Source organism: Physella acuta, unplaced genomic scaffold (assembly GCF_028476545.2).
Source record: "Physella acuta isolate Inbredline_101_S28 unplaced genomic scaffold, ASM2847654v3 ptg001812l, whole genome shotgun sequence".
Lineage (NCBI taxonomy): Eukaryota > Metazoa > Mollusca > Gastropoda > Physidae > Physella > Physella acuta.
In genome coordinates, this window is record NW_026733322.1 from 64,576 (window position 1) to 80,980 (window position 16,405).

The 16,405-nt window shown below is 32.7% G+C and overlaps 1 protein-coding gene across 1 annotated transcript; it reads right to left on the reverse strand.

Moving 5' to 3' along the window:
• Nucleotides 1–708: 708 nt before the first annotated feature.
• Nucleotides 709–15,741, reverse strand: LOC131930652 (uncharacterized). The gene is made up of 9 exons (XM_059287236.1): nucleotides 15,678–15,741; nucleotides 15,418–15,507; nucleotides 8,241–8,305; nucleotides 4,063–4,210; nucleotides 3,618–3,679; nucleotides 3,309–3,456; nucleotides 2,706–2,783; nucleotides 2,283–2,324; nucleotides 709–920 (listed from the first exon to the last, which is right to left on the reverse strand). The coding sequence occupies exons 2-8, from the start codon at nucleotides 15,482–15,484 to the stop codon at nucleotides 2,302–2,304; spliced, it is 591 nt and encodes a 196-aa protein (XP_059143219.1). The 5' UTR covers nucleotides 15,485–15,507; nucleotides 15,678–15,741; the 3' UTR covers nucleotides 709–920; nucleotides 2,283–2,301.
• Between the last annotated feature and the right edge of the window lie 664 nt (nucleotides 15,742–16,405).

Sequence of the window (16,405 nt, forward strand, 5' to 3'; positions counted from 1 at the left end):
ATAGCTATTGTGTCTGTGCAGAATTGTGTGACCAGAATGTCACGTATCTTTTTTAGACTTTCCCCTATGCTGTTTTTTTTAAAGAATTGTTCTAAGTCTGTCCTTCCTTAGTGTAGTGTTTTGAGGGTCACTAATTACTAGTGTTGAGTAACAAAGCCATTTAGAGATGAGACTGTTGTGCTAATTTTACAAAAGTTCTTTATACCGTTGCTTCACCAAGTCAATGTAGCTTTGAAGTTCAAACACTAATGTCTTTTTCTCGTAACGTCCATTGGAGGTATGTCTAATCGATGACATAACCCTTCGTTTCTTGAAGACGTTTTACTTGCGGTTTACACATGACTTTACACAGCAATTCCGTAGGTTTCACGTAGGTTTTCCGTAAATTTCACGTAGGTTTACCGTAGGTTTCACGTAGGTTTTGGACATCGTGTCGTGCAACAAGTTTGACAAGCCGACTTGGCGTAGTGAAAGATTTCATTCTTGATACAATTCTAACCTACACACGCGCACACATTCAGCCATAGACATAAGATACACCAACACATGCAGACACACTCAAAAAAAAACTCAAACACAGGCTGAGATAAACAGATACATATGTGTACATAGACACACATACTAACACATACAATGTATTACAGTAAAACAAAAATTGTTAGCAGTTCTGAAGAAAACTTTATTTTGAAAGAAATTTGTCGAGAAGGAAAAAAAATAAGACTTTCAGAAGAAAATTCGCAAAGAAAGAGGAAAATGTGTGTAAATTTGTAATCTAAAATTTAATTTAAAATTAATAATTTTTAAGTTTAAAATGTTTAGAATTTAGAAATAGAAAGTTAAAGAAAACAATGAGGACATCAGCTGGTCGTCACATTTTCAAGATGACGTAAACTCAAATGTCCACTGCTACGGCGAATCTTCTGTAAAGTAAATTTAAACATATCCAATTATTATTTACATTGTTTATGTATAATACATACAGTACATTAATAACAATAAAATTCTCTGGCGGTCAATAGGCAAACTGATAAATCTACGTTTTTCATTCTGACATTTAAAAGATATAGTATGTTCAACTCTTTTCCATGTTCTTAACGTCGTTAAGGTGTCTTTAAGAGTTGAGTGCAGAGGCGTAGCGAAGGGGGGCAGGGGGGTACATATGTCTCCGTGCGCCGACCTTTTTGCTTTATAAATATAAAAAATATATGAGGAGAGGGGGGTGTAGAAATCGAAAATTTGAGGGAGGGGGGTGGAAATCGAAATTTTGAGGGGGGAGGGGGTGTGCAAATCGAAAATTGAAAGGTTGATCCCGAGGGGGGCGCCCAATTGAAAGTTTGTACCCGGGCACCGGGAAGGGTCGCTACGTCTCTGGTTAAGTGGACTGTTTGGCGCATTTAGGGCTGTAATCTTTTGGGTTAGTAGTCGTGTACACTACCATCCTACCACGCCGTTAAACGTTCCTATCGGACTTATGACTTAATATGGGAAATTGCTAAATTAGACATACCGGGTTATTTTAAAGCTTTATCGAGACAAAAGAGAAGATTTATTGTAAAGAAAGAAAGATGGACTAAGGCCCTGTCTGACTTTACAGTTGGATCCTTATGCCATCACTAAGTCAGATATCACTAGGTATGGTAACTACATAAGTCAGCCCCTTCACCAACAACGGATATCTGATGTATTTCAACCATAGACAATTTGGTTTCACCCCAATCCCGAATAGGTAGTTTTAATAATGTATAGAATCGTGAAAAAGCACACATTCTGTTTGAAACTTGCGATATTCTGTTTTGACGTCATCATCTTGGATTCTGTCACCATGTGCTGTCCGCATCCACGTCCCCCACCATGTAACGCTACTGTTTTGTTCCATAATTTCTCAAACACCCGTCTCCTTACAACGTTACAATGACACTTTACAATTACAAGTGCCATAACTTCCATAATCCATGCTTTTAAACAATAGTTTTTGAATCTCGGAAATTTAACACCAATCTTCAAAATACCCGATTTTAAGTTTATTTTAATATACAACCACTACGGTCTACACACAATTTAAAAATTAAAACTTTTGATTTTTGCATTCTTCAGTATATGTACATAAATATGTTTTAGTTTTAAATCGGTTAAAGTTATACAAGGATTTCTGCTAAAGCATTTCGTTTCAACGCAATAAACACAATAAACACAATACACCTTATGAGTAAAATGAAAACACCTGAATGTTTTAAAAAAAATCCATAGATCTCTGTTTAACTAATAAATTTACATCATCGTACCTTTTCGAAGTTTCGTCCATTAGCCTTTCTTGCAATGCTTTCCTAATTTAAAGGGAGAAATTTTAGTTTGTAAGAAATATGTTCGTTTATATTAAACAAAAATGTCACAAGCATAATTTCCCCCTTGATAAAAAATAATTAACAGTGAACAGGTTCTATGATCTAATGCATTTTAATTAGTATTTAACCTGATTTTTATGCAATTCAATGGAACTAGGTTGTTTAATATCAAGTAAAATGTTTAGTATTATTTGGATCATTTATTAATATCAGGTTCAGTGAACTAAATTATTTCAAGACTTTTTTGCCTGTTTTTAGTTTTGATAACAATTTGTTTAATTGCAACAGCTTAATTGAACACAATTTTAGCCGTTAATCATTAAGGTTAAACATTTAAACATGATTTAGAAAAAATAACTTTACTTGTTGTTCTGGTAGTTGAAGCGGCGTTTGTAGTGTCTTGTTCTGTAGTAGCTGGTTGTGTTGTTGTGTCCGGTGGATCTACAATGTGAGAAATAAATTTAAAAAATGGGCTGCTGTTGTTCTCTATTTCAAACGTCTTCTCTCATCAAATACACAAAGAAAATAAATAAACGGACAGGATGGTAAAACCGAGTTACAAATCATCAAAATGTGTAGAAATCTCGTTATAGATTTTTTAAAGAGAATAATTTATCCTTTATATTTCGTATACGATACACTGGTGAGGTGTAAAACGGTAGAAATTGTCAAAATTTCATTCAATATTTTTGCACGATTACAATATTTCCTCTATACTCTGAATACGAAAAAGAGAAAAAGTAAGTATTGGAAAAATGTATAATAAACTTTTCTGTAAGCCTATTGCCCTGACGGTGCAATACCAATGCTGTGTCGTGCCAATATAAAAGAAATTAAGTGAGGTTTCTCCAGCTTTAATCAATTCTAATTTTTCAATTGTTTTGTCTACAGGGGAATCCAAGTATCTTTCCTTCTAAAAGTTGTAGATGCGCTATAAATATTACTATTTAAAAATAAGGAACTTACTGAGATCGCAGAGAACCGAACCAACTCCTCCATCATTTGAGGTCGTATCGACTGTAAGATCGTGATTAAAAAATTGCAGTACGCATGTGCCATTTTCAAATATATATCCAGCGCAGTACGGCTGTGTTACTGATCGAAGAGCACAATCCTATTTTAAGGAAACACGAAGATATACTTACAAATGTACACATAGAAGCTAGTGTCCTCTAAGGACACAATACTGACATTTAATCAATAAAAAATAAGTCATATTCTTAAAAAATCTAAAAACAAATTAAGGAATAATAATTAATAATCAATTAGAAATACCGCATGAGTAGTTTGTATTGGGTCGGCCGCATTGGGAGATGGAATATAGGCTGGGCAATTTCCTGTAAAAAATATAGGTGTATATATATATATATATATATATATATATATATATATATATATATATATATATATATATATATATATATATATATATATATATATATATACATATATTTATATATATATATATATATATATATATATATATATATATATATATATATATATGGGTTTTGGAATGGGTTTTGATAAAGGTGGGGGGAAAAAAAGAAAAATTACATTTGACTGAAAACCATGAATACAAATATCAAAACTTTTTGTATTTGCCTGCTGTTTTTTTTTTAATAAAAAAGCTGGGTAGAAAAATAATATTCCGTGAGTTTGTTTCCCAGAAGGCATACCTTGTAAGAGACGGTGTAATACAGAATAATTATTATCATACCTGAGGTGTTGGTACAATAGGTTACACTCGACATATATCCATCCGAGGAAGTATCGACAGGCGTGGTTAAAGAAACCACTGTACACGCCGCCCCATCCCAAAAAAAGAGATAGCATCTCGGCGTCGACACACAGTCCTGGTAACATTGCTGCCGGGTCGAATTTGATAAAACAAATTTATTATTGTGTGTGTACAAATGCATGCCAATTTATCTAAGTAATTTAAAAGCTATTAAATATTTCTGAAAAATAAACAGAAACAAGTCGAAATACTTAATCATTACACAGTTTTAACACAACATTGCTGTGTTAGAAGATTCATCGGGTGTCTGGTTGGTGCTATTACTGAATATAGAAGGAGGCTTGGGCGCAAGGCTTAAAAATCCTAACCCATAAAAATAAGAAACTGTTTCAAAACACAAATACATTAGTCAACGAGAACTTTGGAATTAAGATTTTCCTCAAGTAGAGCTTTGACGTGTGGAAAACCTTCGTGAATCCGGCGTGCTGACAAAATTTCCGAAGACCTAAACAAAAACCCAAATACAGACCTGCAACAATCGAACTCTTTATAAAATTGAAAAATCAACATCTGTAGCAAGGGATATGAGGACATACAACTTCAAGATTCTCAGCCTTTTTAAAACCCACAACAATAGAAGTGGCCAAATCAGACTTTCAGCAGGAGATATTATCATTTATTCTTGACTTAAAGATCCCCACAGAGTGTAGCAGTAATGATAACAGCAGAGGTAGCAGAGGTAATGTTAGAAATGGAGCCTATATCACTACGATTGATAAATGCAAGATTTAATGCCAAAGGTCGTGAGATAACCGTTATTCAATATTAAGCGCCTATAATTTGAGCCTATATCACAGCGATTAATAGATGTAAGATTTAATACCAACGGCGGTACGACGATCGTTATTCAATATTATGAACCCACAATTGCAGCAAAAGCAGAAGAAAAAAACATATAATAATGTTTGTCAAGCTCGTTTATACCGCACGTTAAAAAAAAATCTGAGTGCTAAAATTGAAAAATAAAGCCGTTCCATCTAGGCCCCGTACTGGCGTTTGTGAAAAAAAACGTATCAGTACATTAACTTGGCTTGTGTGTTTTGCCCTTCAAATGTCTATAAGGAAATAAATATTGCATTAAACCTAACTTTAAGCCTCGCCTATCCAGCCGAAACAACACCAACGATAACCACAACCACAATAACAAATAAAATACTTAAAAAAAACTTTAAAAAAAAAACACGTTTTTCTTGTGGACTAAAAAGTAGAAAATAACTATTTACATACATTTGATGACAAAAAACGTGGGTACGTTACCATCAAATTTCCCAACCCATCTGCCCGACCCACGTTTTTTGTCATCAAATGTATGTAAATAGTTATTTTCTACTTTTTAGTCCACAAGAAAAACGTGGTTTTTTAAAAAGTTTTTTTTAAGTATTTTATTTTCTCCTTTTTAGTCCGTTGCTACACATGAAAAACGTGGTTTTTTAAAAAGTTTTTTATATAGTTTATTTTCTACTTTATCTAATGACTTGATTAAGTATGACTTGACTAAGTGTTTATAAATACACGGACTAAAAATCTTGAGCGACCAGGATTCGAACCTGGGTTGTCGCGGCCACAACGCGAAGTACTAACCACTATACGATCACGGCCAGCGCGATCACATCGATTGGGGCCGAAGTAACTGTGTCAATAGGCCTCCAGTCTTGTCGGTATCTTTAGAAATCATGTCCTCAATTTTATGGTCCTTAGGGCGTAATTAAATTAAGCTAATTACGGTCTCTAATTGCTAGTTTTTATGATTGCATCTGAAATTGTTAGGCGAAAGTAGCCTGCATGCCAAATTTCAGATCTATAGAGCAATCAGAAGTGGGCTAATTTTCGATGTCAATTATAACAACAAACAAACACACGCGAAGCTGAGTTAATAAAAACGTGTTAACATGAACATAGACCATGAACATCAACTTCAACTTCAACATCATCATTATTACACACTCTAACCCTAACCCTCAACACAACCGCAACCTGATAAATAAAATAATTTTATAAACTCTGCCTCATCTGCCTCACATGTCTTGGCGACAAACGGGAGAAGAAAATATAATTTGTAAACATGTTTGAAACTGAGAAATATTTGTTTAAATAGTAATTGGTAAGAACGCAATCTGCTTCGTTACATGTTGAAAGATATTAGTGACAAAGCAAAGAAATAAACAAATATCTAAAGATCGTTGTGTTTTAACAAAGTGTTAAGTTATTTCTTTTCTATTATTCAAATACCAATATCTAAACATTAACCTAAATCTAAATCTGTGAACCGGAACCGAATATATATCAAGTAAATAAAATTCTAGAATTTTAAATATCAGACACAAAAGGAGGATATTAAAAATGATTTAAAACTGTTCAAATTACGTTCGAATGCTAATATAGTAGTTCAGGCCATAAGTTATAATGTTAGAAAACTTGAAGCAAAATTTAACCTACTTGACTTACGGTTTTATGAATTGTTTTCTACAGATTACAATTTAAAAAATATATAAATAAAATATTTTTTAAAATGTTTTGCTTTACATATACGCAATAAATTTTATAATGTATTATAGCTGTAGAATCACAATTACAACTTTAAACAAGTTAATAAAAAGTCTAGTGCCAATTTAAGCGCAATTTCCTTATGTTATTTATAACAATTTTAAATCGAGATAAATCATATATTCAGCAAATAAATAATGCAACACAAGTAGTTTTAATAATTCAAAACAAAATAGAAACCAGTATGGAAATTGCGCTAAAAAAAGATAACTATATTAACCTATATCAACGGAAATAGTTTTATTTTAACGAGTAGGCCTACACGATGCTCAGTTTAAAAAAGTAGTAAATATCATCCTAGGCATACACGATGCTCAGTTTAAATAATTTTAAAAAAATATTTTGTGACCGAACGAAAGGATATTTTTGAAAACTTTCTTCGGCAATATTGTTCTAAATTATGGCAGGAATCGATTGGTAAATGTTTCAAGTTGCTAAGTGGTCTGGTTGCCGAGATATGGGTGAAAACTGCTTTTTTTTTCGAGGTTTTTTTGGCTTTTCCGGGAAATTCAGGAAGGCATTCCGGGAATATTTTTGGCACACAATCATCCTCGGAACTTGCTTAACATATTTGCTTTGGAACTAGTCCTCGATATTTCTTCGTTGAGGAGGAGAAACGACTTAAAGCTGCGGACACACATACATCCATCCATCCATCCATCCATCCATCCATCCATCCATCCATCCATCCATCCATCCATCCATCCATCCATCCATCCATCCATCCATCCATCCATCCATCCATCCATCCATCCATCCATCCATCCATCCATCCATCCATCCATCCATCCATCCATCCATCCATCCATCCATCCATCCATCCATCCATCCATCCATCCATCCATCCATCCATCCATCCAGATATAATGAATTATTAATCGCAATTGCCAGTATGGAAATTGCGCTAAAAATTTACTTGCGTATGTCAATAGTTTCTGTTTTTCGTGAATTATTTTGTTTCTTTCCGTTAGTCTGGACTAACCTTCCCCCATTTGAATTCAATAGAACTTTCTAAAATTTTAAAAGAAGAAAGTGTGGAAATCATCGTCTCGCGTTGCAAAAAATTTAAAACTCAACATGCATTGAAGTGCACTGCTAGAAAAACAAGACAAAGCAAAGAGTGAATGAAATCTGCAACATGAAAATACATACCAGAAAAAATGAGACTTAAAAACAAAACATTAACATTCAATACCAGCGGTAAATGAAAACACGCAGAGTTTTTTACTGGAAGACCAAGAGGTGACGGGAGAGGCTGAGCAAGCTGCACTACAAGGACACTGGAAAAGGTTGCAGAATACTGCAATTTATTTGCTAGGAAAGAGTACCAAACCCAGTATAGGAAAGAAAATGGGAAAGCATCAAGCAATACAGAGTTTAGAGACTGCTGGGTGATGTAAATAGATAGTGAGGAAAATTTTTGACATGGATGGGAGAAAGGTGTGGGAGAGGTGTATATTAATTGAATAATTCAAGTTCCAAATGATAATATTAAGTTTATACACGTATTCACTTAAAACTTTTAAAAAATGTCGCATTTAATATTATCTTACTTGTTGAGTGACGGCATCTGTTGGGGTAACTGAAGCTTCGCCATCTACGTAAGCCACGCACTGATCTACAATCGATTCCAATTACTTATATATATATATATATATATATATATATATATATATATATATATATATATATATATATATATATATATATATATATGTATATGTATATGTATATATATATATATATATATATATATATATATATATATATATATATATATATATATATATATATATATATATATATATATATATATATGTATATGTATATATATATATATATATATATATATATATATATATATATATATATATATATATATATATATATATATATATATAAGCCTATCAATATGTATATATATTGTATGTTGTAAAGTAAAAAAAAAATCTTTAGATTTGTGATACAAGATTATATAGGCTTATAGGCTTATATATATATATATATATATATATATATATATATATATATATATATATATATATATATATATATATATATATATATATAAGCCTATCAATATGTATATATATTGTATGTTGTAAAGTAAAAAAAAATCTTTAGATTTGTGATACAAGCTTATATAGGCTTATAGGCTTATATATATATATATATATATATATATATATATATATATATATATATATATATATATATATATATATAAGCCTATAAATATGTATATATATTGTATGTTGTAAAGTAAAAAAAAAATCTTTAGATTTGTGATACATTTGACGGATGGAGTAGATGACCTAGACGTATGAAAAGATAATGTGGTCAGCACTATGCCCAGCCGCCTTTACTGTCACTAACGCGAGTTAGGTACCCATTAATTCATGGTAGACGCAGGGACGTTCTAATGAAATGAACCCTGATTCGAACACTTGACTTTCAGCTAAGCAATCTTGCGCTCTACAAGTAAACCAAACCATCTCACAATATATACATATATATATATATATATATATATACATATATATATATATATATATATATATATATATATATATATATATATATATATATATATATATATATACATTTATATATATATATATATATATATATATATATATATATATATATACTAGCGTAACCGTCTGAAGAAAGTCGGACTGAATATATAAAAAGGGTTTCATAAATGCGTCACCACTACTATATTCTTAGAGGGGTGACCTTGTCTTCTAAAACTGAGTTATTTAAATGTAAACAATGCCTGTGCTTGGATCATAAATATCGGAACACGGGTTTACCTACTCTACCGTATGAATAACTTGAGTGTACGTTAATCACTCACCGTAATAGTGAGGTAGAATACACTTCGGTGACCGCCCTTGTGTCAGGGATGTAGAGGGGAGCTCTCGGGAGCACCCCAATTACACTACCGCAGAGGCGCCTCGTTCGTCCGCTGGCTCGTTAAAACTAACATAAGCGCCATAGTGCTCACAGGATAACCCAGAGCGACAAAAATCACCATGAAACAATAATGCAGATTGCGTCATTCGCTAAAGTGACAACAATCAACAGGATTTTTCTTTAACACGTAAAAAAATATTTTACGTGTTATAAATAACAGTGTGACTGATGAAATTCATTAGCGTTACTTATTGTGTATTATTAGATGCTCGATCTCAATTTCTGTTTGGATCTTCTAAAAATGGATGCTATTTGCATCATTCGCAAAGGGAAAATTTGTAAAGAAGGATTTCCTCGCGTTACAAAAATGTTTTTAGAAGTGTGACTTTTATTTTTAGATTTGATTGTCCTTTGAAACCTAATTTTGTACGGAAATATTTTCATTATTTCAAGAACTGTAGGTTTTGGAATTGTTTGAATATTTTATGGACAAAAGTAAATATCCTGGTTAATAATCTAACCTTGGTTAATTTATCTGATTTAATTTTACAAAAGTGTATTACAGGGCCCTCAGCGGCCGATGTGAGCCTTTCTGGGCCGAAGCTGCAATTTTTGTTTGCAGCCGAATCGCACCCTATCAGGGTGCCGGCGAATACGCCTAATTCAATTTAGTAAGCGACTGTAATGCCCCACCTTATCCATTGTCTATCGCACTGTTTTAAACGAACGTAAGCGCCATTGCGCTCACGGAAAAGCCCGGCGGTTGACCCTGATAAAGTTTTAATGCTGAATTTATTTGAACCCCTTACCCGCTATACAGGACGCACGATTAACGGATGCCAAGTGCTAACATAGCCGCTCTAGAACTCTGGGTTTTTTATTGGGTTAGGGTTAGAGTTAGGATTTAGTTTAGGGCTAGGTTTAGGCTTAAACTAATAGTTAGTGTTGGATTTAGTGTTAGGTTGAGGTGAATCCTTAGTTCTAGGTTGTTTTTTTTTTAATTTAGGTTCAAGGTAAGATATTGATCTTGAGTGAGTTGGAGTTTGATTTTGGGTTGGGTTAAAGAGGGTAGGAATTTGGGGTTAGGTTTAAGATCAAGATTCTTCAGCTAGGATGAGAGGGTAATTGCCCAGGCGGCTAATTGACGGAGAGGGGAATATATATATATATATATATATATATATATATATATATATATATATATATATATATATAAAGTATCCCCAAAGAGCCGTCAGCTTAACAGATAAAGACCATGTGCAACTTTCTAACGTAAAAGGTACAAAGGCTGATTTGGTTTCGACTGTTGATATGCTTCCAACAATATCTTCAGATCAACTCTAGCCCAGGCTTACATCACTTAAATGGGCTTTAGCCCTTTGTTGCTTCATCAAGCTCTAATGTTGTCGCATAAGCGCCTTCCTGGAACCTAAATTTTCACTTACTATTTACTAGTTTAGCTCACGGTACTATTTTAATTATAATACATATTGATACTATTGCACATTTATATATATATATATATATATATATATATATATATATATATATATATATATATATAGGTATTTATTTTGAGAGAGAGAGAGAGAGAGAGAGATATTAAGGCAGTGTGAAGAGCAGCGAGTGTTTGTTTTATTGGGTGACAAAGCGTGTAATTGTAAGACAATTATATTGATTCTGTTTAATTAGTTCATTATATTGATTTTTGTTTATAACATCTCTTATTCATTGATATTGCATTATCTTTATGCATTGTCTATTTTCATCATCCTGGCCCTCACAAAGTGGGCTAAAATTGGGCCATTTAAATATTTTCCACATATTTAATAAACACCATGAAGTTCGTAAAATTTTAAACAATTCCAACATTCCTTTCCATATCTTTGGTTTCTAGGAAACTCAATTACAATCTTTTATAAATGACGTTGAGATATCCGTCTCTGATTATAACATAATACGCCGAGACCCATCCTTACACAAAGAAACTGGCCTTTGTGTCTATGTCCACTCCTTAATTCGTTTCAAGTACAGGAAGGATCTGTCAACGGACAATATAGAATGTATATGGATTGAACTGGAAAAAAGCAAACACCATCCGGCAATTTTAATTTGCTTCCTTTATAGAAATCCCTGCGAAAACATTGATTGGTATGATCGTTTTTGCTCCATGATGGATAACGTTTTATCTACTAACAATGAATATATCATTTTGGGAGATTTTAATATAAATTTATTAAAACCTCAAGGATATTGGCAAGATATTGTTGATTCTCTGAATCTAAAACAATTTGTGCACACGGCTACTAGGGTAAATGATAAATCAGGTACAATAATGGACCACATCTACGCATCACCTGACTGCAACCTAATAGAGGTCTGTGTCCCCTCTTGTGGTGTTAGTGACCACTTCCCTGTTTGTTGTACTTTTTCGACGAAAAGATTATGTGTACCTTCGCGGCAACACATAACTATAAGTTATCGCTCTTTTAGAAAATTTAATGAAAATCTTTTTCTTTCGGATTTATTGGCTGCCCTCTTCTGCAATGTATACAATTATAATTGTCCCGATCTAGCAATTTCTGAATGGCTGCGTATTTTGTATACTATATATGACAAACATATTCTCTGAAATCTCTAAAAGGGTTAAGACTACATACAAACCTTCTTGGTTTAACAACAATATCGAATCTGCAATTAATAAAAGAGACTGCCTTAAACGTTATGGAACTTCTGAGGACTTTTGTAGGCAGCGCAATTTAGGTCAAACTGCTCGTGCGTAGGTCGAAGAAGGAGTATTTTAATAAGCTGCTGTCAGGCAAACCTAATTCCAAATCTATCTGGACTGCCATAAATCAAATAATTAGAAAAAAAACGCACATGTAATATAGCTGGACATTGCAAGATATCTGCTGATGACTTTATCAATCATTTTATATCATCTGTAGCGCTCAACACAGATGCTGATTACACAATCAGTGAGGAGCTTAAAAATGTTTGTAATTCTGCTCACCGTGGTAGGACAGAGCTGATCATTCCGCTTCTCACTGTTCATGAAGTATATGTTAACCTAAGAACTCTTAAATCGTCTTCAACAACTTCGTTTGATGATATCTCTAATAATGTGTTGAAGATTTCAGCTCCAATAATTTCCGAAGTTTTAACCTATGTCTATAACCTCTGTATTGCCAAGCATTATTACCCGACACATTTTAAGAATGCTAAGGTTATACCACTACACAAAAAAGGTAACATCCAAGATGCTAATAACTACAGGCCAATTTCTATACTTTCTTCCCTCTCCAAGCCACTAGAAATACATATAAACAAATGCATGTCAAACTACCTAGAAAAGCTCAAGCTTTTCCATAGTAATCAGTCTGGGTTTAGAAAGTTCCATTCTTGTCACACTGCGCTGATTAAGATGAATGAAAACTGGCTTAAAAGTATTAACAAAAACCTACTCTGTGGCTCGCTGTTCGTCGATTTCAGAAAAGCCTTTGATTCTATTGATCACACCATACTTCTTAAAAAACTAATTCCATACAAATTCCACGACTTTACAGTTAGGTTGCTTCACTCCTTTTTATCAAAACGATCTCAACGCGTGTTTCACCTTAATACCATCTCTTCACAGAAATATGTCAATATAGGGGTTCCTCCGGGCTAAATCTTAGGTCCTTTACTTTTTTCTTTATACATCAATGATCTTCCATTACACATTGCTGTGTAACTCAGTTACAAACTTCAAACGTGTTCCAATCAGCTTGCTACTTGGACAAAATTTAACAAAATGAATCTTCTCCACGCTAAAAAAACAAGTCAATGTTTATTACAACTCATCAGAAACGCCTTCGTCTTCCATCCACCGCATTAAACATTACTATTGACAATACAAACATTGAACAGGTTGATAGTTACAAATGCCTAGGATTGTTTATAGATCACAACCTCAATTGGTCCGACCATATTCATTTTCAAAGCATGTCCTTATTAAAGACAACTTTTCAATTAGCAAGGATAAAGAACTTTTCGACTATAGGAGCAGGCTAGTTTTTTATGAAGCTTTTATTCAATCTAGGTTGGATTATGCTTCTGTAGTGTGGAGCTTTATAACTAAGCAGCGTCCTCTTCTATCTTTACAAAAAAGGGCTATGAAACTGGTTACTGGCTTGTCTAGTAGTCTGGATTCTTTTCTTACAACTAAAATACTTCCATTAAATAAAAAGATAATATATACTAAATCAATTTTCTTACATAAAATAGTCCACGAAACAGCCCCCTCTTACTTATCAGATCTATTTTCTTTTAACATAAAATTAAATCGTCGTCTTAATTTACCATTCCCATATTCAACTTTTTTTTCCAAAAACATAGCTTCGCCTACTCTGGTTCTAATTTGTGGAACAATCTTCCTAATAAAAGAAAGCTATCTAGATCTAAAATATATTGAAATCTAAACTAAAACTAAAATTATTTAATGACCTAACTCAGGGGTCGGCAACCTGCCGCTCGCGAGCCGCATTCGGCTCTTTTGATATCAAGATGCGGCTCTCTAGCTCTTTGCACAAATACTAATAATCTTAAGAAAAAAATAAAATATTTGAAATAAAACAATGTTAGTGGCTCTTTAAAACCAGGGAAATTTTGAAAATTGTAACTTTTGGCTCTTCCGCTTCAAAAGGTTGCCGACCCCTGACCTAACTGACTCATTGTAACATTTCTCATTCATCTATTATATTCTCTTTTTTATCTCATTTTGTATTATAACTATGTAACATTGTTTCTTCATTCCACATTTTTAGTGCTATGTTACTGCTATGTGTTATTAAATTGTTTTATTTGTTTAAACGGCCAATGTGAAAAAAGGCCTTTATGCTTACAATTGTAACCGTTTTTTTTTAAATTAAATAAATTGAATAAATTGAATATCTATCTATCTATCTATCTATATATATATATATATATATATATATATATATATATATATATATATATATATATATATATATATATATATATATAGATATATATATATATATATATATATATATATATATATATATATATATATATATATATATATATATATATATATATATATATATATATATGCCTATATATAGAGCAGTGGCGTAGCGAGGTCGGTTGTCACCCGGTGCGGCACTTAATGGTGTCACCCCCCAGAGGCGTGGCGACCCTTCCCGGGGACAAATTTTCGATTTGCACCCCCCCCCCTCTCAAGTTTTCGATTTGCACCCCCCTCAAACTTCCGATTTGCACCCCTCCCCCCTCAAGTTTTTCTCTGTATATTTTTCTATTTTTTGCCTTGGTGTCACCCCCCTAAATGGTGTCACCCGGTGCGGTCCGCACCGCCGCCCCCCCCCCTCGCTACGCCCCTGATATAGAGTATATATTATAATGCTGTATTAAAATGTAATATTCATTTTATGTCCAGATTCACAATAAAACCTTGCAAATTAGTCTGTGTTACTTTGCAGGAAGTAAACAAACTTTAAGGGCAGTGTGCAGTGTTAATTTTATAAGCTGTTTAATCTATTCCATAATCCCTTCTACGGTTATGCTGAGTGATACAATAAGTGACAGTGATCGTTTAAGTAGTCAAAATGGGATGCTTTAAAAAACGACGAAACGACATAAATATTTTGGGCCTTCCCGCTATGAATAAACATACATTCTTTTGAATTACTAAAATATCTGAAACACGATTTTTTAGGCCCAAAAACATACATTTCTATAACGATATGTTATTGATTAGTCTTCAACACATATTTTAATATTTATACTTACCATCAGAATAGCAGTTCTGAAAGAGCAGCACAGCTGATATCAAAATTCCAACAGTTATTGCAGACATTTTGATCAACTATATATCTGAAGCTGTAAATTGTTAAAGCTTATTACTTCATATTTTTCTTTTTCTCTCTCTTCATGTACATATATATAAATATATATATATATATATATATATATATATATATATATATATATATATATATATATATATATATACATATATATTACAATAATATTATAAAAAATAAACTCACCTGAGGAAATGCTTTTCTTGTCAACAGCCTAAGACACCCTAGAACAGCACGAAACACAAGTTTTATACACTCACTGTTGTCAATGAAATCGTTAAGATTAAACGCGCAAGCCAATCAGAACGTCACAACTTCAGACGCTCAGTCGTCGGGTATGCCACGTAATCCTTTTTAGCCGCAAGGCAAGAATAAATCATTTAGAATAAAAACAGAGGTGTGTCAATGCGTTGTTTTATGTATTGAAATGATAGGTAAAATTATAAGCTAAACAGTCAAAAATCCTGTGTATAAATCAATTTGAATTTTAATAACTAAAATAGAAATAGATATATTTTAATCTGGTTCAGTTTATCGGTTGGTTTTTGGTTGTTGTTGTTTTTTTTTTAAATTGTATACGCCTATGCACTATTTTCTTTCAAAAATTGATTGACAAGTTTAAGACACGCCCACTTTCAAAGCTGCAATTGATTTAGCGTAGGCGGCCGAGGATAAAATTGATCAGCGGATCAAAAGATCTTTTGTTTTAATATTTTATTGAATAAATACTCTTTTGGTTAAACAACATTTTGGTTAAACTCTTTCGGTTAAACTTTCTTTTGGTTAAAGATTGATGGTTAAAAGATCTTTTCGTAAACCATCTGTCGGCTAAACAATCTGTTGGTTAAAAACTTTTTATTAAACTATCTGATGGTTAAGTAATCTGTTAGTTAAACGAACTCTTGACTAAACTA